General features: G+C 40.5%; 1 protein-coding gene across 2 annotated transcripts; it reads left to right on the top strand.

Moving 5' to 3' along the window:
• The first annotated feature begins 103 nt into the window (after positions 1 to 103).
• Positions 104 to 26,504, top strand: prkacaa (protein kinase, cAMP-dependent, catalytic, alpha, genome duplicate a). Of its 2 annotated transcripts, none has more exons than XM_037791952.1 (10): positions 104 to 865; positions 15,362 to 15,423; positions 15,982 to 16,110; positions 17,239 to 17,337; positions 17,450 to 17,532; positions 17,618 to 17,744; positions 17,863 to 17,958; positions 18,702 to 18,824; positions 21,064 to 21,228; positions 23,422 to 26,504. In XM_037791952.1, the coding sequence occupies exons 1-10, from the start codon at positions 820 to 822 to the stop codon at positions 23,545 to 23,547; spliced, it is 1,056 nt and encodes a 351-aa protein (XP_037647880.1). In that variant the 5' UTR covers positions 104 to 819; the 3' UTR covers positions 23,548 to 26,504. The 2 variants fall into 2 exon arrangements, with proteins under 2 accessions (XP_037647880.1, XP_037647879.1); XM_037791951.1 differs by lacking the exon at positions 104 to 865 and adding an exon at positions 7,822 to 8,232.

The following is a 26,504-nucleotide window of genomic DNA, read 5'->3' as shown; positions in this document are numbered from 1 at the left end:
GCAATGATTGGATGTATTGGTGCTTATCCAATCAGCGCTTGAGTAGCGACTTCTGACGCGTAGGCAGCTGTGTGATTAACCAATCAGAGCCGAGCAGAGGCGGGACCCCGTGGTGGTGGATGGATGACTGGAGTTTCCCCTTGCGGTCTGCAGATTAATGGAAGGGGTCTGTTGATCTTAAGGAATCGACTATCAGATGGTCGGCTCCCAGGAAACCACTGCACTTGATGCTTGGTTTTAGAGACGAATGGAGGAGGAGATCCGTTTGAAATAACCAAGAAAAAGGTTTGTCCAGCTGAAAAAAAGGCCTGCTGCTCTAAACACAGAGAGAGAGAGAGATAGCAACCTGGTTAGTTCAGGCCAGGATACGACGCTACAAGCTAACGCTAGCTTTGCTCGCTTTGACGGGAAAACAAGCTTTCGACGATCCGGAGTTGGATTTTGGATAAACCAAGACGTCTCTGGAAATAAAGGACAACTAAATAACATCTTAATTTGCTTGGAAATTGACAAACTACCAAGCTATCATCCTACTAGCTAGAGTTAGCTTAGCCCTAGCTAACCGTTAGTGTTAGCTGTGCAGACTTTGGATATCTACTCGCTTTGGTTGGGAGTTTATCTGAACTCCCCTAAAGGAGAGGACATATCTTTATTTACACTATAGTCAATAATGGTAGCTGTTAGCTAGTAGCTAGCTGTCACCGTCATTGAGTTAGTGGTGTAGCATCACTCAACGACTTGTGGAGAAAAGGAAAACTCAAGCCTGAGCACCAGGGACTCCACCATCACCACCATCACCATCACCATCAGCCTGCCATCATGGGCAACACGCCCACCGCAAAGAAGGGCAATGAGATGGAGAGCGGTGAGTCCCCCCTTTTATTTACCCTGGAGCTGCAGCAGCAGCTAGCTATATATCATGCTTGTATTGCTTATTTCCTGTTTCCCCCTATAATGGCACTGCAATAACCAACTTATCACCTGCATCAAGGCCCAGAGACCCTCCACACTGACAACCATATTACTTTCAACACCTTATTCTAATATGGAGAAGTGAATGTGCTGAACTCTTTCCTGGGTTGTCAACTTTAGATGAAAGATACCCATTCACATCCACACAGACAGCTTTCAACACCTTATTCTAATATGGAGAAATGAATATGCTGAACTCTTCCTGTTGTTGTCAACTTTAAGTGATGAAAGATACCCATTCACATCCACACAGACAGCTTTCAACACTTTATTCTAATATGGAGAAGAGCAGAATATGCTGAGCTCTTCCTGGGTTGTCAACTTTACATGAAAGATACCCCAATCACATCCACACAGACAGACAGCTCAAAACAAGCTGTTATACTGAACTAAACCATATTACTTTCAACACCTTATTCTAATATGGGGAAGAGCAGAATATGCTGAACTCTTCATGGTGTTGTCAACTTCACATGAAAGATACCCATTCACATCCACACAGACAGCTCAAAAACAAGCTGTTATACTGAACTAAACCATATTACTTTCAACACCTTATTCTAATATAGAGAAGAGCAAAATATGCTGAACTCTTCCTAGGTTGTCAACTTTAAGCGATGAAAGATACCCATTCACATCCATACAGACAGCTCAAAAACAAGCTGTTATACTGTGTGACACCATCTCTCAACTGATCAGCAGAGAGAATCTTATTCATTCTCTCCGCTGATTTTGTGGGAAAAGCTCGTGATTTAAAAGCCCCTTGGTTATATTCAGAGGAGCCAGTGAGGATGACAACAACCAGCCTTGTACAACAGTCATAAGTTTCTTTGTGGTTCATGTTTTTCAGATGTTGTCTCATAGAGGTTAAAGGTTGCAATGACACTGTAAACCTAAAACCCTGGTGTGAAGATTTTCTTGTGCACTTTTAATGACAAAATATTCTTCTGTGCATACAAAAAAAAGTATGTTTTAAGCAATGCAGAGAAGCAAGAGTGCACATATTTCAGGATGTTTATGTAAGTGATGGGTTGGACCTGAACATTTAGTCCCACAGGCTGCATATGACAGTAAGTGAGTAGAGGGGAGTTGGTTGTTATCGGAGAGGGATAAAGCCACCAGGACCAGGGTCATATGATGCAGGAGGGTGATCCTCTCCAGGCAGAAACTTGGGAGTTGAGGAGTCTCTTGAACATCATGTGATGAGCAGCATTTAGAACAAGGGCACTTGTATGCGTCACTGTGTGTATGTGTGCAAGACAGAGAGGAAGAGATGCTAAGCTTATGCTAGTTGTTTTGCGGGCTGTTGCTTCCCACAACTTTTATTTTGTTGCTGAGCTTCTCGAACATCAGATCAGTGTTATAAAGACATAAAAAATAAGGGGACATTTGTATAAGCTAACAAAATAAAAGACTTATCTACAGTGATCCTCAGAGGTTAACCACTAAATTTGGGGTAAAGGTAATCCTATTTCTTAATAAAACTCGATCAAAGTGTTTTGGTTTCCTATTCCCAGTTAGGATCACTCATTGGCCTTCGAGAAGGTTTGGGAGGACATCGTTTTATGTTTTTATCCATGACACCATAAATAACGCTCAAGTGTGCAAAGTCTGAACAGGTATCTGCAAAATGAGTGTCAGCTCCTTGTTGCTGGTAGAGAGTATGTGTGAAGAATGGCCTCCAGTCCCTCTGTGATGTTAACCCATCACTAGTCTGACTTGTCGGATGTAGACTGTGGGTATAAGGCTGCCATTTGCCGCCTATTTCAACTGGCATTCTCCTCCCCTTCTGCTATCTATTTTGCAAGGGCACCGTTTGCATCCTGTGTTTAGTGCTGCCCAAGATGGTTGTGACTGTTTAAAGACATAGAAAACAGCCATAGCATTTTTTTCCCTATACTAGAATGTTGTAGAGCCAGACCTTTCTTTATTGCTGACAAAGCGCTGTGGAGGTAGGTCTGGCTATGGGAGTCTTAAGCTTTGTTTATACTCGCTCGAGACACCGTGGGACGGGCCTCCGTAGATGGCACACGCGATACAAGCATGCACTGAGGCGTTTATGCCCAGCGCGTTGTTTGTTGCAATATGTTCCAAAACGCCAGGAGGCGTACAAACGAAATATTCTATGGATAATCAAGAAGTCAACGGTTGTTACTGGAAAGGAAAGTAGTATGCCTGGCAACCGTAGTAAACACATACGTACCGCCAAACATTGCATTTGTGTACTGTAATTATTACTGTCGCTTACCTCCAAATCAAAATTATTTCCCCCCAGGTCGGCACTCATTCCATGAGACTTTTTTTTTAAGCTTTTACAAAACGATCACTCATTCTTTCACAGCCTGCAGCAAAAAGCCTCTTCTATCCCCAGCGTGTTGCCTATTTCTTTCCAAGTATTTAATTTAACGCGACTGTCCCTGAGGTCTCTCAATGAACAGCTGTAAAGATGTCTGTAGAGCTGAACCGGCTAGGCCAGTCGGCGGTTAATCGACGGCGTCCATGTTAAAATGAAAGGCGCAGTAGGCGCGTAGTTATAAAAATTCAGAGGTGCACGACCAAGCGCCGCGACAACTTGCGGAGCCTTCGCGCACCAGGCGAAAGCGACATTATTTTCACTACGGTGACCATAAACCACGCTTAACCCATCACTGATAACCCCTGTAACAAGGCCCATGACTTTCAGGTGTTATAGCACAGAGGTTTGTTTGCTCAAGAAGTCATGTAAATTGGGGGATTAGTAGGATAGAAGTACTGCTGGTGGGAGGTTTGTTCACATGTCATGCTTCATGTCCTTATCACCCTGATCGCTGAGGGTCCACCCTGTTCCCCAGAGACAGGTGCGGACCAGGGGTCCACACCCTGAAGCGTAATTTTCCACAGAGCAGCTAGAAATTAAGGACAACATGGTAGCTTGTTTTCTGAGAGTGTTGAGACTGAGGACTTGTTCTGGTGTAAAGGGTCTCTTTCCGCTGTAGTTTCCAGGCTGAAGAGCCACTGCACTAGTATACAAAGCTGATTTCTGGCCCACAGGAGGAAGCAGGGCGGATAAGCACTCTGTGAACTGCAGCAGGAAGTGAAGGAGCGAGGAAGGTCCAGCCCATGCTTTTCACAGTTGGTCATCGCCTCCACTGCTCTACAAACTAAACACAGCTAGCCAGGATAGCTTGAAGGCCCTTAAGACGTTGTTGGTATCACGATATTCTGGACTTGGTAGAACCTACCGGACATCCTGCAGTTTTGAGACTCTGCACTGGCTATCAGCTGGCTTCCTCCTGCCTTGTAAGATGTCTGTAATTCACAGGCTGGCAGGAAGGCTGTTTCACCGAGCCGGGCCCTGTCTAGGGGACACCGTCAGTGGAGAAGGCAGGCATGGCCAACCACAGGAGGAGCTAGAGGCTTGCTGCTGGTGTGAGTTTTCAGTCCGGAGCTGGACAGGAGCATGGGTTAGGGATGCCGCTAGCTTAGCCAGTCACAGGCTGAGCTCAAACTCGTACATTTAACGGAGATAATCAAGCTGTTTTGTTCTTGATAATGGTTGTTACTGAATTCATATCGTGACCTGGTGAGTTGAGTGTCTATTGGCATTGGTGTGAGTGATCTAGTAGACAAATAGACACACAGAGCAGCCTGTTGTTTGTCTTTGCTCTGTTGCCTATTGTTTTCCACTTACAGTTCAAAGGAAGGCATTTTTCAGCTACTGTCTGTCAGGCGCCATTCTGCACAGCATGTTAGGCAGTGTAATAATGAACCTATCCAAACACACATGTACTTTATTTTTTGTTTGTGTCATTGTCCTTGTCACTGGTAGGGCTCTTTTTAATCTGCCTGATTGTTTGATAGCTTGGAAATATTTTCCTGTATGTCACTCCCTTCTTAAACATCTGAGCTCCATGCTGTGGTGTCACATTATGACATAAAGGATTGTTGTATTGAATCTTTTGTGTTTTGAATTGAACCTCATATAATGAGGTGGCACCCTGTCAAAGTGCAACTCCCTCTATCTATAAATATCTGCGTGGTGCATGTCCTGCCCCTGCTCTGCACGCAGCTGGTTTGTGTAACAGGGGCAGGTTTGTGTTTGTATCACTCATCACTTCCTGTCTCCAGTTAAAGGGGCTTTGTTATAAGCCCGCAATGATTACCAGTGGACCTTACTGTTGAAACGCCAATCAGCCACCTCAGACAAGCTTACAGTACTGTACTGGCAAGTTGACATACGGCCAGGGAACGATCGTGAGAAGCAAGCAAGGCAAAACTGAGTGTGGCGTTCAGTGATCATAAAACAGTAGTTTCCTTTTGGATTCTCACAGCAACAACAGACGTAGTGGTAATCCTTGTCTGTTGGTCTTGTAAAGCTGTAGTCACATTTACAGGCTGAAATCACTTGTTCTCTGCAACAATTAAAGCTATAGCATACTATAATGTAAACAGAAAGGAGGGCTCCCAGAAGACCACCCTCAAGCCATACCTAATATATCTGAGGCAATAGAAATGCTCCCAATCTCACATTTAGCACCCTTAATGCCTGCGCTTATTTATTTAATGCAACAATTTTATTAATTGGTGATATGATGCCAGTGTAGTTAAAGCGACTAAAATTCATAATTTTAATTCAACATTGGCTCACATGACTGCTTGGGAAAGATGTTGCTCGTAGAGACAAACCCACTGGCAATTATTTGGTGGAGACCAAAAACAGAGCAAAAAGGAGAGTAAATATTAGACCAGATACCAGAAACAAGACTCCACAACTTTTTATATGTTGCTCTGTATCTGCTGGATGTGTATGCCAATTTGTTGATATGGCTGTATTTTCCATAGCAACTGTAGAAGATGATAATATGCCAGTGTTGTGTTTACGACAGTGGGCTACCTCCGGGTCTGAAAAGTGCCTTAAACTTTCATTCTTTCTAACAGCCAGCAGGGGGCGACTCCTCTGGTTGCAAAAAGAAGTCTGATTGTATAGAAGTTTATTAGAAAATGAGCCTACTTCTCTCTTGATTTATTACCTCAGTTAACATTGTAAACATGAGTTTATGGTCTCAATTGCTAGTTTCAAGTCTTCTTCAATACAGCATGATGTTTATTCAGTAAATTAAGGTCCCATTTAGAGTAAAATAGACCATAAATCAGGGTATACTTTAGGGCATGGCTACTTTGTGATTGACTGGTCACTACCACGGCGTTGTCCAGTCTTGGAGTTGTCTGCGTTTTTATCTTAGGCTGCATTCACATGAGATCAGGCATTGCAGCCATTCGCCGCAGGGTTGTGCGAAGGGTCTGGCCGAGTCACTTTAATGGCCCACGAATTGTGACGATTAACGTCTTTTGTTCCCTCATGGCTGGGTTGAGCAGCACTGGATCGCTGGTTACGTGACTGGCCACTGCAGCGTTTCTCCAAAAGTGACTGGCCACTGCAGCGTTTCTCCAAAAGATTTTGTTTCTACTTTTCCCCCCGCAGGCTGTTGCGTTTTTGTTTTTTTTCACGTTACTGAGAAACACAGCAAAACAATACTTTAACACATGCTCTTTGGTAGATTATGTGTTTGCCGAATTACAGGAGATGCTTGGACAGATTCAGAAAAGAAGGTGAATCTAATTTAATCGGTACATTTGATTGGTAATTAGAGTTGCGCTGTTATTTAACTTGGTTTTTTGAAGGGAGTTCTGCTGATAGAGACACCAGCTCAGAGCGAGACTGTGCAGCTGGTCAGCGGTTCATGACCTGCTTTAATCTTCTTCTTTTCAACTTTTGTTGAATCCATCCTTCGGGTTATCGCTACAGTTTATTTTTTGACCGCCTACTCCCGCGGGATCCTGATGGCGTCCTCTAAAGCAGAGTGCTGCACACACACACACTGCACCGCAGTCGCATATCGACGCAACCCATGGCTCGTATTAAAACACGGTCATTCTTAAAGTAGCGGTACTAATAAAATGGGGTATCGTATTTTTAACGGCAAGGTATTGCAATACCTTTCTAGTATCGGTATAACATGCAACAATAATTGAGACAGATGGATGCATGCACGTTACCTGTCCTTCATATAAAGGTGAATGGAGCTCAGCCCTTCTACTCCTGGATTGGTCAGTAATTTAACTTGCCAATTCAGTTGTTACGGTAGTATGTAAAGTAGCTTCCCATTGGTGGTTTTGCCAGTACCCGCTTGCTCACCAGTCACAGTAAAGTATCCATTGCCAGTATTGAGCTGTTGACTGTAATTGACTTTTACACACATGGAAACACCTTCCTAGTTTACATGCAGCCCTGTTTGCCCCGTTTGACTGATTCCTTATGCACCACATGGGGATGTATGCTATCTGAACAAGGCCTGGTGTATTCTGGGAGCTGATTTGGCGCGCTTCACAGTTAAAAGTCGGTCAGCTCGCCCTAATATAACCCCTCTGCTCCTGCGTCAGAGTGGGCCAGTGAGGCCCAGGGGAGAGATGCACGATTGATTTTTTTTGGAGAATCGATTCAACACTGGCACTACATAGACTCTCTGGTGCATTTGGGCTGGGGAGAAAAAGTTTCGCTGTGGTTTGTGCGTTCCCGATTTGTGTCTGCTTTTATGTTTTTGAAAACATCCATGAGAGTTTTTGCACATGTGACATCTCTGCTAATTAGGGAAAAAGTTTCTAGAGTCTAGATGTGTCTAGTTCATCTCAGGGGTCTTCACTTAGGCCTAGTTTTCTGTCGGACTTCCTCTCTGGGTTGGATAAATATACCAGCTTGTGTTTTACGCCCCTCCCCCTGGTGATCATGCCCCTGTTTAGATCAATATATAGCCTCTGTGTGTGTGTTTGTGTGTGTTTGACATGGGAGGGATCGGCAGAGAGTACTTTGTGTACAGAATAAATATTGATACAAACCAAAGCAAGGGTCCAATTGATCTGTGTGAGTGTAACAGAGCAGTGCTGGTCTGCACACTGGATGTGGATGCTACTTTATGAACTTGGTCCCCAGCAAAGCAAAGTCACAGGAAAGACCCCCCCGCTGGCAAGGACACTTGAGCGGTTTCTGTGGATGAGCGGGGCTGCTGATCTGACCACGGCGCTCTCAGAGGGGGGGGATAGGTCATGAATCAGTGACTCCCAGGAAGAGGCCAAGGAAGAAGATCAGGGGAGACTTTGCAGGACTAATGTGTGACAGGAAGAGCTCCAGAAGGCATGCAGGAAAGCGGGAGTCATCCTCGCGCTCAAGTGAATTGCGCTCGGCAGATGCTGCAGCACCAGAGGTACCCATAGTCCTCCCAGATGGTAAGGAATTTGGGGGTTTGAGGTGTTGAGACTTGATCACCTACAATTAGCATGGTAGTTATGGCAGCCAAGCTTCCTAAATGTAACGGAAATAGAGACTCCTCACAGACAGCTGTTGATATGACCGTTTAGCTCCCAGCTACTTTTGCAGCAGCACCCACGTCTTTCTTCTGAGCAGCTCTGAGTTATGACAGTAATGGCCCCATTTGTGTCTCTTTTCTGCCTGGAAGTGGGAGTTGAGCAACTTTCGCGGGAAATGTTTTCTCCCCTTGTTGACCAGTCTGCTTCCAGCGCTCTCTGTGGGAGCAACGGCGCTCTCGACATGTTTACGCGAACTTTGGTCTTTGCCGTTCTCGCTGGCTTTCTCCCATCCTATTGTTGGAGCTGCTGGTCTTTGGAGAATTTGCAGGAAATCACATTAAGCTAGATGAGGATTAAGCCTTTGTGTAGTTTTCAACTGTGTGTGTGTGTGTGTGTGTGTATGTGTGTGTGTGTGAGACATGCACACACGTTTTTCATGAGAAATTCCTAAGTAGATGGTTGCTATTTGGGACGTTTTCATAATATTTATCTCAGTTTTCTAATTTTAAACATATCTAAAAGCCCATTAGTTGGTGATTACATTACTATGCACTTTCACTATTGACAGCTTGACTGGCTTACTGTATTTAAACTGTGACCTTGGCTTTTGTTTTGCATTGATTACCTCGGCAGATGGACCTTCCACATGACCCTGAATAGTTTAACATGGGTTATGTTTTTTAGCTCTTCAAAGATTAGTATAAATAATATATTTTGGTATTTGTGTAATCAGGGTTGGAAATCTAGCAGCAGCCACTTGCATATTTTACTAAATTTAGTCAAATCTGGCTGGTGGCTGGTATTGTGTCCAAAATGTTAAGCATATCATTTGAAGCATGAGATTTTTTTTTGCTCTTGCTTATATTTACTGTAGTAATTAAAGAGAATAAAATAATTGTCCTTATGTCGACCGTAGATGTGCAGTTACAACCTCGACCATCTTGTGTCCCATGCTAACAGTAGAAATCTCTCCCCTCTAGTGTGCTCAAAACTAGTACACATAAGAGGAATGAGGAAGCAGTGGTTATCAACATGTTCCCACAGAGCACTGTGATTATCCCCATAAAGATAAGGGCAAGAAAAATGAATGGCTGCATATGACAGTATATGTGCCAAGCTGTCAAACTCTGTCTGTTGGTCTACAGTGGCGTGTATGCAAAGTGTTTCATGTGAATTTAGCTTTGCCACGTCATAAACTGTTCACAGTAACCGAGTGTAGGTTTCTTCTATTGGCATTGCAGCCCCATGTTAAACTGCCCTGTTGATACCAGAAATTTAGTGGTTGACACCAATACCAGTGAAGCTACACGATTGTCGATACCCAATTCGATACCACAGTCAAAAAAACCCCCAGTAAATCCCATGTGCTTCAGGCATTCCTTTACTGTTTGCATACAGTTTTTTGCGAATTCATTATTAATACCTGATGATCCACCACAGGTTTCTTGCCAGAAACTACATTTTCAAGACCACATTTGAACACATCATGATAATGTTATAATTTGCCGTTGCCTGATACTCATTTTTACTGAAAATAGCTTGAACGGATCTCAATGCAGCCTCTGTGTGTTAGCTGTTTGCTCCATTATTTATCTATGCTGCTGCTCACCGGCTGCTAACAGCTAACGTTAACTAGTTCTCATCCTGCCGATTTCAACACAGATTTGTTGTTCACAATGTAGTGTTATTAGGGACATTTTCTATTACCCCCGGGACAGCATTAGTCTCAAGCCCTGAATTCCGGTACCTCTGGTAAAACAAGTACCGTCACGTTTTCTAAATTTTAAGCATCGACTTGCTACCAAAGTATCAGTTCTTGTGACATCCCGACTTAGCATTCAATTTATTATTCCACAACAGTGCATTCATTAAGTGGAGAATCCCTGACTTACTGTATGTCTAGGGGTCAACTTCTGTAGAAAAGAGAGATGAAGATGGGTAAAAAAAAAAAAAATGTACTCAACATAAACATATTGTTTTTCTAATTGAACTTGGAATATCTCAGAAAGAGGTCACTCAGTGTGCAAATCCGACTTTGGCCATTATTATGATTATTTTCATTATCGTTTAATCTGCTGATTATTTTCTATATTAATCTATAAAGTGTCCATGCCAGTTTCTCAAAGTCCAAGGTGATGTCTTTTAAATGTCTTATTTTGTCCAAAACCCAAAGATATTCAGTTTAACATAATATTAAAGAGAAAAGGCAGGAAATTTCCATATATGAGAGGCTATAAACAACATTTTCTGGCATTTTTATATGAATAATTACTTGAATGATTGATTGATTGATTGTCAAAATAGTAAGCGATTTATTTTTCTGTCTATCCACTAATCGTTTTTCTACCATAATGCAGGAGAATGGGTTTTGTGGTGCGGGGCAGCGGCTGCCTCCAGCACTTCTAAGGTGTTCTTTGCAAAAGTGCTCAGGTTGTGTCTGTATGTATGGGCACCATGATTGAACAGCAATGTCAAAGTCCTGTCTCAAACTCTAGATAAGATTGAGGTTTTGACTCTGGCTCGGCAACTCTTGGCCTTTTTTAGTTAGGATGCACAATATATATATCGGGCCCGATAAATTATTGTTTGATAATGGGAAATTTATTTTTATTATGTATTATTCCGATAATGAAATTATAGCCGATAAATGATCTGCTGATAATATGAAGCCAAATTGCTTTCATTGACTTAAGCTCCAATTAAAACACCAACCCCACATCAGAGAACTAGCGGCAACGGAGGCCGCCTGTTGCGTCGGCTTTGTTTTGGCTGACAAGTTGCACCCGAGCGCACCGCAAAGACTGCAGCCAACTACCACGTACGTTCTGCACCTGTGTGAGATGAAATAACCCTCCACACTAGCAGGCGGCGGTAGTCTGTATTCGTCATTCAAAAAAGGAAACCGGAAGACGGAGGACTGCGGATATACAAGCCACTGTTATGATACGTACATGAAATAAAGAGGCGTCTGTCGATCATTTTCTCACCACTCTCACTCACCACTTAGCTTCATTCCAGATGGCTATGTCGTTATGAAAATATCCGTGTACTGGAATGATCAGATGAAGATGAAAATGAGAAAAGCCTTATGTGTTTTTCCTCTTGACTTTACTCGTTGGTTTGCTTGGTTTGCAAACTTCCGTTTCTCTTCCCGTGCACTGATTCGTTTAAGCTGAACAGCCAATCAGTGATTTCTCTCACCGACGGGAGGCGCCGCCGATTCAACATGCTAAATCGGTCGAAACAAACTCCCAACACGGGCAGACTAGAGCCGACGGTGCGCGTAAACACCGAAAAAACAAGGCCGACAGACGCTCACCGACGGGCTCAAACTGTCCGACAGCCGAACGTCGGCTTGGCGTGTCAGGGCCTTTAACAAGCACAGGTTTAACATGTCGTCGCCGGTGTGGATGTTGACAACACAATGATAACAATACGATTGCAATGTGCTTAAAAACATAAATGAGCATTTGAAGAGTCGGAACTTGTTTTTGTTGTGATAACAGTAGTGATGTCAGTTAGATTTGGATTGGTCAGAGCTATGGCATATGGCATCCATCTTTGCTCACTACACCTTTCTTACCCTCAGGTGTGCATAGACTACAGGTTATGAACTTCTTTTTAATATACAAAAATGTGAAGTTATCTGTTATCTTTTGGTTATCGGCCATGAGAAGAAGGTAATTATCATATCGGCTGAAAAAAATCCATATTGTGCATCCCTAGTTGTAGTCATTCCTGTATAGCTTTGGCTTTATGTTTGCGGTTGTTGTCTTGCTGTAGAACAGGCCTTCGTCTCCAGAAGGATTTCTGTGTATTTTGCTGCATTCATTTTACCCTGTATTTTCACAAGCCTTCCGGGTCCTGCTGCAGAGAAGCACATCACGATGCAGTGGCAACACCATAAATCATATTGGGGATGACGAGGTGATGTCCAGTGTTTGGCTTGCTGAACATAACATTTAGTGTGATGGTTTAAAAAGGCCAAATTTAGTTTAATTAGAACCTTTTTCCACTTTGTTTCAGAGTCTCCCACATGCCTTCTGGCAAACACTAGCTGAAATGTCACGCGCATGGCTTTCTCTTTGCCACTCTCCCATAAAGCTGTGACTCGTGAAGCACCCGGTTAACTGTTGTTGTACGCATAATGTCTCAGCATCTCAGCCAGGGAGCCCTGCAGCTTCTTCAGCGTTGTTATAGACCTCATGGTGGCGTCCTCCATTACTAGTACCTGTCCTGCACTAGACAGATTTGCAGCAGTCATACTTAAAGGAACAGTCTGTAACATTTTTGGGGATCTATTTGCAGAAATGGAATATGATATTCAGAACTATGTTTTCATTAGTGTATGATCACCTGAGACTAAGAATCGTTGTGTTTTCGTTAGCTTAGAATGAGCCCTTCATATCTACATAGAGCGGGCCCTCTTCACGGAGTCTGCCATGTTGCTCCGCCATTTTTCTACAGTAGCCCAGAACGGACAAACCAAACACCGGCTCTAGAGAGAGAGACATTCGCGTTTTTACGTTACCTGAAGGCCACCGTAGTTCTCTTACACGCTTGTGAAACTGAGGTAACGTGAGCCGCAGAGTGTAAAACCGTGGTACCGCCAGCTGCCGTTTTACTTCCGTTGAACTTGTCATGAGTTGGCTTGGATTGTCCTTTTGTCTTTATTCATTATAGTGTTTACAAGGAAATTGACTCACCAGCGGCTGCACATACAGGTGTATTTAACCTCTAATAGCTTGTCACACCTTTATTTTTTATAAAAGTGATCACTAATCATCGTTATTATGTGGCATTTAAAAGCAATTATCTGCACCAGTGATGATTTAGGTGCGGCATAGTAACACCTAAAAACTAATCAATACTTTTTTTGTATTTATTTTTGTACTTACTTTAAATCAATTGGTAGTGATTTGTTCTACTCCAGGCCTGTTCAATTACTTTATTAGATGTGAAAACCATTGTAGTGCCAAGAGGCTGGACATTTCCATTTCCTATCTGATCTTCAAAGCTAGGAATTTAAATGTGAAAACAATACACATTTTTAATCTTAGTAAATTATTGTTTTAATAAAGCAAATGATGCATTTAACATATTTTTGTTCAGTTTGACTTCCTTAAATTACCTGGGTTAAAACTTTTTAACATAAGTATTTCTGTGCTTAACAAGACATAACTAATGAATGGGCTAATTAGCCTACTTATAAAATGATGATCTTCTAATAATCAAACAATGTTAACACCCAGAAACGTTATGCTATGTTTGTTTGTTTGTTTATTCACACATATAAAAAATTAAGGTGTGAAGGAGAATTGCCGTGAAAAGTCTCATTCTCCAGGCAGCATATTACATGAAATAATTACAGTAATGTAATATACACGATTTGTGGGTATCTATCAATCATTTTAGACTTAGTAAAAAAACACAGAGACACAGTTAACTGTTACTTGACAACCACGCATCCCATAAACACCCATCGGTTATGCAAATGTCAAGAAGACTCATTATCATTATTCACTGTCAAAGACTAACGTGACAAACTAAGAGCATACGCTCATGTGATATGGCAGCGTTTTCATAAGACAAGAGAGATAAACAGAAGGTTGTTTAAATAAAAACACACTGATATTGCTTTTAACAGTACCTAACTGCGTCAATAGCTTGAGTGGTGACGTTGATGAACGGGAATAAGCTCTCTTACTGGAAGAAATTATTATTTAAGACTTTTTTCATTTATATAAATAATCAAAGGGCCAGTTTGAGGTTGTTAAAGGGACACTTTAGATAGGCCTGCTTTACTCTATGGGGTAAACTGGTGCCTGTTTAGATCAATGTTAGCATTAGTTTAATTCACAAATTCTGCAAGGTGCTAACTTATTATTTATCTTGTGTACTTTCTTTTTTTTTTTTTTATATATTTTTATTGACACTTAGCAACAAACATACTTTCATGAAATGAGTTACAGACCCTGCATACATACATCATCCACCAATGTCTGTCAAAAATGCCGTATTTTAAGATTTATTATACATAGAAACCCCAAATTATGAAAAACTATGAACAAATAGGGAGTGATCTTTGCAAAAATAAAATCTGGCCTGTTGGGTGTTACATGGTTAACCCAGTTCTCCCAGCATGACACAAATAATACCAGTTTATGGTTAACATATGCTGTTATCCTCTCCATTTTGTAAATGTCCATTGTAATGTCCATCTGTGTATTTAGAATTGGACTCTCCTGTGATAAACATTTCCTCGTAAGAGCCTTTTTACCAGCTACCAGCAATATATTTAATAAATATATGTCTCTTTTCAGCCATTCTTGAGGTATAAGCCCAAAAAATAAGGTCTTCCTCTCCAGGGGTACATGACATCTGAAAATATCTTGTAAGGCATTATGTAAATCTTGAATTACGGGACAATACTAGAAACATGGCAATGATGTGCATTTAGATTTCCACAGTTTCCTCCAGCAAGGCTGGGGAGTTACCATCGTAGTGGGATTTCCGAGAGGATGTAATAAAATACCTTATCAGGCTTTTCCAACTAAACTCCCTCATATTTTGTGAGCATTACACAGGTTCACATATATTGTTATCTCTACTTCCTTCTCGCATTTTGTTTTAATATACAACGTTGAGTTTATTTTAAGATTTAATAGCCCTTTATACATACATGAAATTATTCTACTAACAGTATTTGTGTTATATGCTTTCTTAAACATTTCTATCAAACCTATCTTGTGCACTTTCAACATCAAAGAAAGTAGTGAGTCCAAGCTGAGCAGACTGTCATCAGCTGATCACGCTGACAGTATTTATGTTCACGTACACAACAGACATATTTAACGTGCATCCTGCTCAGTTGCTGGAATATCTCAAAGAGGCCTCCCACATTTTATTGTAAAACAACAGCATTGTGGTCTCTCTCTGGGTCTTGGTGATTAGGTGTGGTGACCTATTATACAAAATCCTATAAGTCTGGACTCATGAAAACAGATGAACTCGCTCTAATGAATGTGCACTTTGTTCCTAATTACAGTGAAGGAGTTTCTTGCCAAAGCCAAAGAAGATTTCCTGAAGAAATGGGAGAACCCAGCACAGGTGAGAGAGTGAAAGTGAATTACTTGTCTTTTTCTGTTTAATCAGCATTATTTTTAACTGTTTTATTATTCTGTCATTCATATTATTTGGCAGTGTTAGTGTACTTTTGCTAGTTTTTATGTGTGTGTGTGTGTGTTGAGACACTTTAGTGTGATAATGTATCTTATAATAAATCAACTTGACCTCTTTTTTTTCACATACTGTACTTTTTCACTCTTGGACTCATGGAAATAGTCCCGCCCATGAGCAATTTAAGTCCTTTCTGTTTCAGAGGGGCAGTGCACCCTCTGCTGGACTAATGTGAAATATATGTATATATATATTTTTAGCATGAGAACACCTCTAAATTAGACACAATAAATAAAATGACAACATGTTTAATTCACATTAAAACAACAGACATTATTTTATAAATACTTGTTATTGACATGACAATACATTTTAGTGGAGGTATTATTTAGGGAAAAACAGTGAACTAAAATTTGGCCTTTCATGGTATGTTGCTGGCAACTTGTTATGTACCCTTTCCTCTAACTGACGCCCTCTTCTGCCCCTCAGCAAACTGCGGCATTGGACCACTTTGAGCGTTTGAAGACCTTAGGAACTGGTTCGTTTGGCCGAGTCATGCTGGTTAAACACAAAGAGACGGGACAGCATTTTGCCATGAAAATACTTGACAAACAGAAGGTACAGAACCTCTAGGCATGACCTTCAAGAGAAATACTACATTGTAAATAATGTGAAGTACTCCAGCTTGTATTTATTGTTCTTTTTGTAGAAATTGTATTAGTAATAATGTGTGTTTATATGAGCACTGTGCAATTTAAACTTTAAACCAAAGAGCCAACAATAACCCATACGTACTAACAAGTATACAGCCTGGAGTTGAACACAAAGTGGAGACTTTATAGTCAGACGTTTGTAGAAACATTTTACATTTCTTGAACCTTCTGATCTTATAGATTGTAAGTCATCACCAGTGTAAAGTCACAGTTATCAAACCCAGCTGGTGAGCAGCTCCACGGAGAAGCGACTGTGAATACCAGTCTTATTTATAGCGCTATAAGTGCATCTTCTGATCTTAGAATGGCATAAAGATCACTTTGTTGTAAAGGTTCAAATGTCCTACAGTGCTATGAACCTACTCTTTCAGTGAATTACCGCTGAAAGAGTTTCTGGCTTCACAGATCAGATCATGTAAGATGAAATCTTGCGTGGGGACGGAGGAATTAATGTTCAAATGCTAGTTTGAAAACTAAGACATAACAACATAAGACTATTGGCACAATTGGTGCTGGGCGATATGGACCAAATCTTCTATCACGACATAGGTTATTTCATATCCTGATAAAGATATATATCATGATATAGCATGTTTTCAGCACATGGGCATGTTCAATAAATAAATAGTCTATATGAAAAAACACATGGTAAAGCCTATGTTTGTATACTCCTGTGTGAATTAAATACTAGTATTAGTAATACTAAATACTAGTAGTATTTTCTATAAATAAATTATTAAATATTTCCGGCTACTGTATACACTGACTATGTTTACATGCATCCAAACAAATACAGAGTAATCAGATAGACAATAGTTTGATTTAACTGACTTTGATCAGATTTGAGAAATTTGAGTTTGTACGTGAATATTATTATCAAGTTAGACGACGTAATTGTGTATCACGATATCTCGATATGTGATATTCAGTTGAAAGACGATAAATTATCCTTTTAAATTATCCTTTTTTTTGTGTCTATAATGATGATGTATGATGACACCCTGATGTGAGCCTCGATCCTGATCCCTCGTAGGTAGTGAAGCTGAAGCAGATAGAACACACACTGAACGAGAAACGTATCCTGCAAGCTGTCAGCTTTCCCTTTCTGGTGCGACTGGAGCACTCTTTTAAGGTATGCATTAAATCTGGTTATCTTCTCAGCATTTTCACCTAGTTTTTGTGTGTGTATGTGTGTTTGTGTGTGTTTTGCTTGTCAAAGTAAGACTTTGCTCCTCTCTCTACAGGACTACAGTAATCTGTATATGATAATGGAGTATGTACCCGGCGGCGAAATGTTCTCCCATTTAAGGAGAATCGGTAGATTCAGGTGAGTTGACTTTTAGGTAACTCCTAAATATTTCCGTGCACCACTGGTTGTCTGTAAACATTGTGCCTGATTGTGTGTTTTGCAGTGAACCACACGCCCGGTTCTACGCAGCGCAGATTGTACTGACCTTTGAATACCTTCACTCGCTGGATCTCATCTACCGAGATCTTAAGCCGGAGAACCTGCTCATCGACCAGCAAGGTTACATACAGGCAAGGATCGCATGTTTGTTTCATTAGTCATCAACATTAATTATGCTTGATTGGTCTCTCTGTGCTCTTGCAAGTGTGTGTGTGGTCAGTGCTCAGAGCTGTGCACTCTGCTCCCCAGGTAACAGATTTTGGATTCGCGAAAAGGGTGAAGGGCCGAACCTGGACGCTTTGCGGGACCCCAGAGTACCTGGCACCAGAGATCATCCTCAGTAAGGTAAGTGCTCAGCTCAGACATTAGTGAACGGCACTTCTCTTAGACTACATCCACACTAATACGTTTTCATTTTAAAACGCATAACTTTTGCTACGTTTATGCCTAGCGTCCACACTACTCCGGTGTTTTAGAACCATAAAACAGCGACGTTTGAAATTGCTGATGCTGTTTTAGTTTGAAAACTCTGGGGTTGCGTTTTAGTCTGGACGGGGAGAAAAGGAGACCTGCGTTCGCTTCTTGATTGGGTCTTATCAGTCACAACGTGTCCTTCCCTGATTCGTCACGCCCCATCACGTGACACTTTTCCCAAAGAAAACAAACTACATAAGCCGTGATTACCGTGCAACTACCGATGGTTAATTCAACACGGATAACGAATTACAGGCGTTGCTGACGTTGTTGTCCATGCTAGCAGCTGTTGTGCAGTTAAATTCTGCATTTTTTTAATGCTACTACTGCCTGCATGCGCAGATGGCAAACTATTATTCGAGCGATTTGCGAGCGGCGTGTCCAGCGCCATTATCAGCCCTACGGAGCAGACGTTTGAAAGCACGGTTTTTCGGCTTTGAGGAAGATGATGGACATAATACGGAGGAGTTTCCTCTTGCTACCTTTGCTTATTTTGTTCCGCACAACTATTGTGAAGTTCACAAAGAAACTGTAAAGGAACAAAGCATAAATGCTGCTCTCCAGTTTTTGTTTGTGTTCATATCTGACTGCCTTTTATTTCCTGTGTTTTCCAGGGTTACAATAAAGCAGTGGACTGGTGGGCTCTGGGAGTGCTGATATATGAGATGGCTGCTGGTTACCCCCCCTTCTTTGCTGACCAGCCTATTCAGATTTACGAGAAGATTGTATCAGGGAAGGTGAGTTTAGAGAAAGCCTTCCTAAATAATCCCTTTTTTATTGTAGTTCGATTGCCCCAGCACAACACGGTGCACGATTCTACATTGTTGCTCAACAGAGGTGGTGGTTTGCAATAGAGGTAGGCCGAGAAATCACTCCGATAGGACGTTTTTCAAACTATCGTTACTGGAACTGGGCACAGCCACCACCAGTCAGGCATGGACATACATCACCGTTTTGCATGGAAGCTCCAAACATAAAGTCAAGGTAGATGGGGAGAAAAAAGTTATCTCTCGAATATATAACACGATATTATCAGCTCTTTGTCCACGACACAAGAAATTAAATCATTCACTGTTAATTTTACTTGTTTACTGTACCAATTTGGCATTCTCTCTTCCAAATAACCTAGCTACGTAACCATCCATTCATGAAATGAAATCACACACATAAGGTTCCTCCTCAACCCGGGAATATGCACCAACATTAATAGTTTGTAAGAGTGGCATTTAACAACGAGACGCGGAACAGAAGTAATCCTCGCCGGTCATACTGTAATCCACAAAACAGAACATCACCCATTGCAAATAAATACAAAATTTCCCAATGATGGAATCCACCAAATCACACTTCAGGATATTCTCTTGCGACCTCTAGTTTGAAAACTAAAATGCATTTTAAAAGTCCTTAAAATTCATACCAGTGCTGTTTTCCTCTGTATTGAAAACAATTTATCAGTGATGGTATTGTCACAGTACATCACTCTTAATTATATGAAGAGGATTGTGGTAAAAGTAAAGTTTAAAATGGATCTTTTTCTTCCTGTTTTAAGTGGATTCTCCTGAAGAAACAGCATCTTTTTTGGTTATAAATAACATTCTCAAATGCCTTTAACCTTGAAATCACTTCATTTATAGACTAGTGGGCTATTGCTTCACCAATACAGAGGGGGAAACAAATTTACTACTCTTATGTCATCGGTTCCTCTTCCCCTTGCATTGAAATACAGTCCTTGGTGAAATTATGTGTGCATTATATTTCTCTTAATTTATAGGACCGAAAAATACCTCACTTTTTCTTAATAAATCTTGCACTTAACTTTCTTTTTTTTAACTCTTTAATGTTACTTTTGGCGTGTTCTTTGTAATTACGTTTTATTTTTGGAAGATACAATTTCCGGTAAGGATACACAGCTTGGTACCATAAAGTTCTGTGCATTTCTGATGAAGAAGCTTTTATTTTACCTCTGTGTAAGTTTGTCTCGGGGGACATTGGTATATAAATAACTGCTGACTTTTAGCATGTGTCCTGGTGATCCACAGCACATGTACAACAGCATATAAACACAGATTTGTTTCACAGTTTATTAGGTACGTACACCAATGTCATTCAGATTGTACATTCCAGCAACTCATTCGTCAAGTGACCAAAATGTGTATAAATCAGACAGATGGTGTTCCTAGCATCAGTACGTGTTCATCAGAGCATTGCAACTATACTAACAACACGGGCCCCCAGTGACTTTGAACATGGCATCATAGTTAACGTTTGGCCGGTTAGGCCAGTTTTAGCATCTCCCAAATGGTCGTCATCTCTGGCTTTTGTTCATGATCGTAACCCGACGGTGGTGAGAGAAGCAAAAAAACGACCCTGTGGATAAAAATGGCGAATGCATCAGATGGGTCAAAAGAAAGTGGAGTAGTGCAAACAAGCAGACGTGCCTCAACCAGGCGAATCACATCTAAATTCAACATTTGTGGGTACAATGTCATATAGGGCTGCACGATTTCTGAAAAATATCTAATTGCAATTATTTTGACTGATATCGGGATGTGATTTGTGATATTAGAGGGAATGTTTACATCATTATTCTCATTTTCATTGAAAATCCTTAAAATGATTATGGTGTGATTTTTGCAGGGATCTGTATCAAACAAAGATGTTTTCTAAAGTCTGTAGAATATGATGTGTAGGCTAGGACATCTCAATATTTAATTTAAAATGGTATTTTGACACATTCACCTTTAATAAATATTGCGATTTCCTCCTCGTCCTGTCATTTGAAAATTGCAATAGGCCATATTGCAGTTTTGATAAAATTGATTAATTTTGCAGCCCTAATGTCATTTTAGATCGTACCAGTCATAGCACTACACACCATTCATAGCTTGCACTAACATACAGCTGTAGGCCAGAGTCCTGCAGTGTATTTAAAAAACGCTGGAGAACACACACTCACGCTTCTTTCACTGTTTGCAGGTTCGCTTTCCCTCCCACTTCAGCTCAGACCTGAAGGATCTGTTGAGAAATTTGCTGCAGGTGGACCTGACCAAGCGCTTTGGCAACCTCAGGAACGGAGTCAACGATATCAAGGGCCACAAGTGGTTCGCCACCACCGATTGGATCGCCATCTACCAGAGGAAGGTGAGCGGGCCAGCCTCCCTTTATACAGTAGTAATGTGTACAAATGGAGCTCCCCTCACATTTCTGAAACAGGAAGAGCAGAAGAAAAGTGATGCTGACAGAGAAGATGGCTTTAATGAGCCTTTGGTCAGTGGAAGTGTCTTTAGTCTACATCTGTGGCTACGGGTAATTTCACACCATCTGTGCTTCCTCTGCACAGATGATATTACATCGGAGACTAATGGGAGAATGACGAAAACACACAAAACGTGTGTCCCAGTTTTTTTCTTAACATGAAAGCTGGTGGGTTCAGTAGGATTAGAGCAGCACTGCAACATACCAGAAGTAGAACCAAGTCCTTCTCCATTTGACATTTACAATATGTAGACAAACGGAACCATATTTTTTTGGTCTTTGACAGTTGTCAAAGGGTTTCACATAGTTCACAAAAGACTAAATAAGGAACATGTTTAAATGACCTCTTCCTAACCTTGGAGAGGGAACCCCCTACCAGAGCAGTCAGGCGTGTAATGAGTGCTGACAGTGAGCAAACAAAGGTTAAATGTTGATATAAAGACCGACTATAAACAGAATAAACACTATGATAGCGTGATTTAAAATACGCACATTTCGACAACTGCATATAAGGCCATTGTAGGTAAAAAAAAATACATAAATAAAATATGGAGCCAGGGGAGGGGTTAATATTCCCTTAAAAAAAACAACTCAGAATTTCCAAGATTAAAGTAATAAATTTACGAGAAAAGAACGTGGATATTCTATGAGATAAAAGTGGTAAATTCATGAGAAAAAACTCACCAATTTGATAGATTACAAAGTCAGATATTTCAGAGAAAAAAATTCGGAAAAATGAGAAAGCAAAGGTCCTGAAAGATACATATACATGTTTTCTTCTTAATGTGTTCTTTGATGACCATAAGTACTAATTAGGGCTGTCAAAGTTAACGCAATATTAACGTGTTAACGCAACTTAGTTTTAATGCCACTAATTTCTTTAACGCATTAATGCAATCGATCTTTCGGAGGTTGTAGCGGGCTCAGCTTTAAAGCTAGAGTGGAAATACTGGTATCCTATGAAATACATGTCATACTAGCTTGTTGTGAAGGAGGCTCAATAACTCTCCAAACTTGCACTACATTTTGGTGAGGAAAAAATGTCATAGCCAATTTCAAAGGGGTCCCTTGACCTCTGACCTCAAGATATGTGAATGAAAATGGGTTCTATGGGTACCCACAAGTCTCCCCTTTACAGACATGCCCACTTTATGATAATCACATGCAGTTTGGGGCAAGTCATAGTCAAGTCAGCACACTGACACACTGACAGCTGTTGTTGCCTGTTGGGCTGCAGTTTGCCATGTTATGATTTGAGCATATTTTTTATGCTAAATGCAGTACCTGTGAGGGTTTCTGGACAATATTTGTCATTGTTTTGTGTTGTTAATTGATTTCCAATAATAAATATATACATACATTTGCATAAAGCAAGCATATTTGCCCACTCCCATGTTGATAAGAGTATTAAATACTTGACAAATCTCCCTTTAAGGTACATTTTGAACAGATAAAGAAATGTGTGATTAATTGCGATTTGAATATTTTAATCAATTGACAGCCCTAGTACTAATCTTATAGAAGTTAAAATTCTATTAAAATGTTGAGTTTTTTCTCTGAATATTACCTCCTTTCCCTGGCTCCATAATTATTTTTTTTGTATATATACCTGCAATGGCCCTAACACGCCATCATAAATTTCATTATTTTTGTCTTGATTTATTTCAACAGAAAAAAACTCTTAGTTTCTGTATCAATATTACTTTCTCTGTCTGCACATAATACAAATGAATCCAGCAAGTTCATATTTTTTCATGCGGTTGTTGCAATTAATTCTGGGAAATCTAGGAAATTACCAGCTGAATTAGAAATAGATGAGTCTGCTTCGGAGAAACGCATGATCACAAAATTAGTCCTGCAATGTGTCTTGACGCATGATTTGTTGATTGCATAATACATTTTACTCCCATCTTAATCAGTTCCTATGTACAACTATAAATGAATATAAATCTATTTTTAATTGTCTTCTTTATCTCCCAGGACCTATTCAAATGTCCTCCAGTAGTTTATGGCTTTGGTTCTCTCTCTATTAGACGACGCTGCATCATTGTGATGATTTGATTGCCCTGTGTGTTCCAGGTGGAAGCTCCCTTTATTCCTAAGTGCAAAGGCCCCGGTGACACGAGCAACTTTGACGACTACGAGGAAGAGGAAATCAGAGTCTCCTTCACAGAGAAGTGTGCAAAGGAGTTTGCTGAGTTCTAGATCCCAACCACGAGTAGCGGAGACAGAGAGAGAGATTTAGAAAGTAAAAGGGGGTCAAAAGGAAGGAAGGAAGCGCTAGGGTGGACTGCTAACTTGCTTATTTGTAATGACGACAACAATGTAACCCCCCCCCCCTCCCCCTCCCCTAATTGAAAGGTAGGCAAAGTGAAGAAAGATCCAACAGAACCAGCAGTGTTGCCTTTTCTGATTGTTTCTCAACTGTTACCTATTCATTTTATTTATCCCTCTTGTGTTGTGACAGGGGCTGGAGGAGATCAGACATAGGTTGTGGCTGTCCAGCTATACTCGTATCTTTCTGATGGTGTAATGACATGTTTTCAGTCTTTGCAGGTTGAGGCATTGATTTTCTGTTAAGGTACCGAATCTGCTAGGCTCCTTTTTTTTTTTTTTTTTTTTGAATGGGCCCTCTCTACAAGCTTCTCAAAGAGTGATTGTTGTATCTTGTCACCCTGGTTCCCCCCCGCCCCCCATCCATCTCTCCATCCTGAATCTGTCCAAGCAATACCAAGTCCAACAGATGTGCCTATCATAATGCCAACTGGTTGGAAAACTGTGTGGAAAGCATTGGTGCAGAGCTTTGGCTATGGCGGCAGCAGCCCTTGTGCCCCGTTTGGTTTAAAGCTTGACAAAACTCTCTGCACCTGCCTTTTGTCTGCTAAATGTGGCATGATTATTGGGTAGATGACGCGCTCACTGCTCGCAGTGGTGACCTCTTTGATCAGAGTGGAAATGATTTATCGCCGTAAACTTCATCGAGGTCTTCTTACTCCTTCTGGGGGACCTGTGAGAAATGGTAAACAATGAGGTTTGCATTTAAGTCTGTCTTTCTCTTAGCTGAATTTATTAGAGCATTTTAAGAATCCTATTGGTGATCATTTTGTCCTTTTTATGTCGATCTCTGTGCTTGTGTGTTATTTAGTGCTCAAGGGTGGGTTAAAAAGCTGTGATTTAGCAGCAACTAACATTGTGGTCACACTCCTGACTATTGTTTATTTAATTCATAGTACATTTATACATGTATATTGAGATTATATATATATATACTGTATATATATATGCATATACTGTATATATATATATGAATAATCCATCTTTTTCAACATTGTCTCATAGCTGTGAAACTGAAATTAAGATTTCATAAATAAACAAATATATAAATTCTGCCAAATTTGCAAACTGAGAACATTGCAAAGTTTTCTGTATGTAACTATGACGGTGGTGGATTTTAATACGCAAAAAAGTAGCAAAACGTTTCAACAAAATGTGCATGTTATTTTTGTACAATATCACTTTTAAAGAGAGATGGCAGAGCATCATTATGCTTTATTTGTGCTGAGGTACCGGAGATCGTGGATAACATGCTTAACTATTAAAAATGGACTCTCGGCTGCTCTATTATGACGCTGGAACAAGACCCAGTTCAGTGTGTCAGAAAGTTCTTCTGGGCTTTGTTCATTATTCAGTTGTAGGGCAAAAGTTTGCTGATAATTGTCACTGAACTTTGTGCTTCTCACCTTGATAATTGTTTTTTTTTCCCCTTCCCCCCTTTTTCTCTTGTATATACCGTACATGTAACACCTTCAGATAGATTTGCAGTCCAACCAAATTTTTGGGACTGTTGAGATTGGAGTGTTTTGTTTCCAGCTTTCTATGTAACAAATTAAACTAAGGAAGCTCTCCTAAAGCTGTCCCCTTTTGCCAAGTTTATTTCTGTGGATGCAAGACAATCGCAGACCAAATCTTATTGCTGGTTTGTTGACTGAACACTTGGTTTGATGAAGGATGTTCGCTCCCCACCCCCCACCCCCCAACCCCACCCTCCATAGGCCCTAGGTGCTAGACTCTGTCCATCTCACTGAAAAGCTTCTGTGAATTGTTAGATGTGCATCAATTTGTCATAAAGTCTTGTAACATGACATTTTTGAGAATGTTTTTCAACTGATTTCAGTAGGCTTGAGTAATTATTTTGGCTGTCTCTTAATGTGATTGAGATCAAACACACAGGATACCTTTTTTTTGAATGTCTTGTCTTGATGGAGATGGTTCAAAAGCTGTCTGGAAACATGATGTGTATTTTTTATAATACATGTTTCTCTGGTGAGCTCGGTTTTTCTTGCATGTGGTAAAGCAACCCAACGGCAAGACGTCTCCTGGAACCCGAAACATGTTTTGAGAAGTCATTGTTTCCACAGCCGACAGTCTCATCGCTGTTTTTGATTTTGTCTGAGCATCACATTGAACAATGCAGTGGCGCACCAACCACCTTGTCCAGTCTTTTTGCAAACACTGAAGCACATCCTTTCAAATCTCCTATTTAAATTGATTTGTGCTAATTATTTGAAACTTGTAGGACACGGTGTAATGCGTTGAAGAGAGCACATGTAATATCTTTTTATGTTCTGACTAAATCAGAGTTGGTGGATGGAAGGCAACGCCATTTGATCCACTTCACTGAGGCTATCACGATGCTTTGTTTAAATTATTTTTTTGTTTCCCCCACACAAAAACTTCTTGTCTTTTAATTCTCTTCTATCAGCTGAACACTATCAACTGCTCTGTGCTAATTTTTTTTCTCCTGTGTTTGCCTTCTATCTTCATCAAGTTTCCACACACTCTTCATTCAAACATAACACTTTTTACATCTGAGATGTTTTGCGTTCATATTTTCTAATTGTATTTTCAAAAAAACAGCAAAAAAAACAGCAAAAACAGAACATTAATCTTTTCCTCATGACCTGGGTACAGTGATTGTGTAGTCTATTGTACCTTTTGGGAAACAATACTGTATATCCTTGCCTTTGACAGTCTTAACTATCTTACCCTCTGGAGAACTTGACAGATACCCTTAGAACACAATGAGTATGTTAAAAAAATATACATAAAGTAATATTTTGCAAAATGTATCATTCCAATAAACTTTTACTTGTTAAGACTAA

The sequence above is a fragment of the Sebastes umbrosus genome, chromosome 14 (genome assembly GCF_015220745.1).
Source record: "Sebastes umbrosus isolate fSebUmb1 chromosome 14, fSebUmb1.pri, whole genome shotgun sequence".
Taxonomy (NCBI): Eukaryota; Metazoa; Chordata; class Actinopteri; order Perciformes; family Sebastidae; genus Sebastes; species Sebastes umbrosus.
The sequence above is the reverse complement of the archived record's forward strand: the minus strand, read 5'-3'. Positions and strand labels throughout refer to the sequence as shown.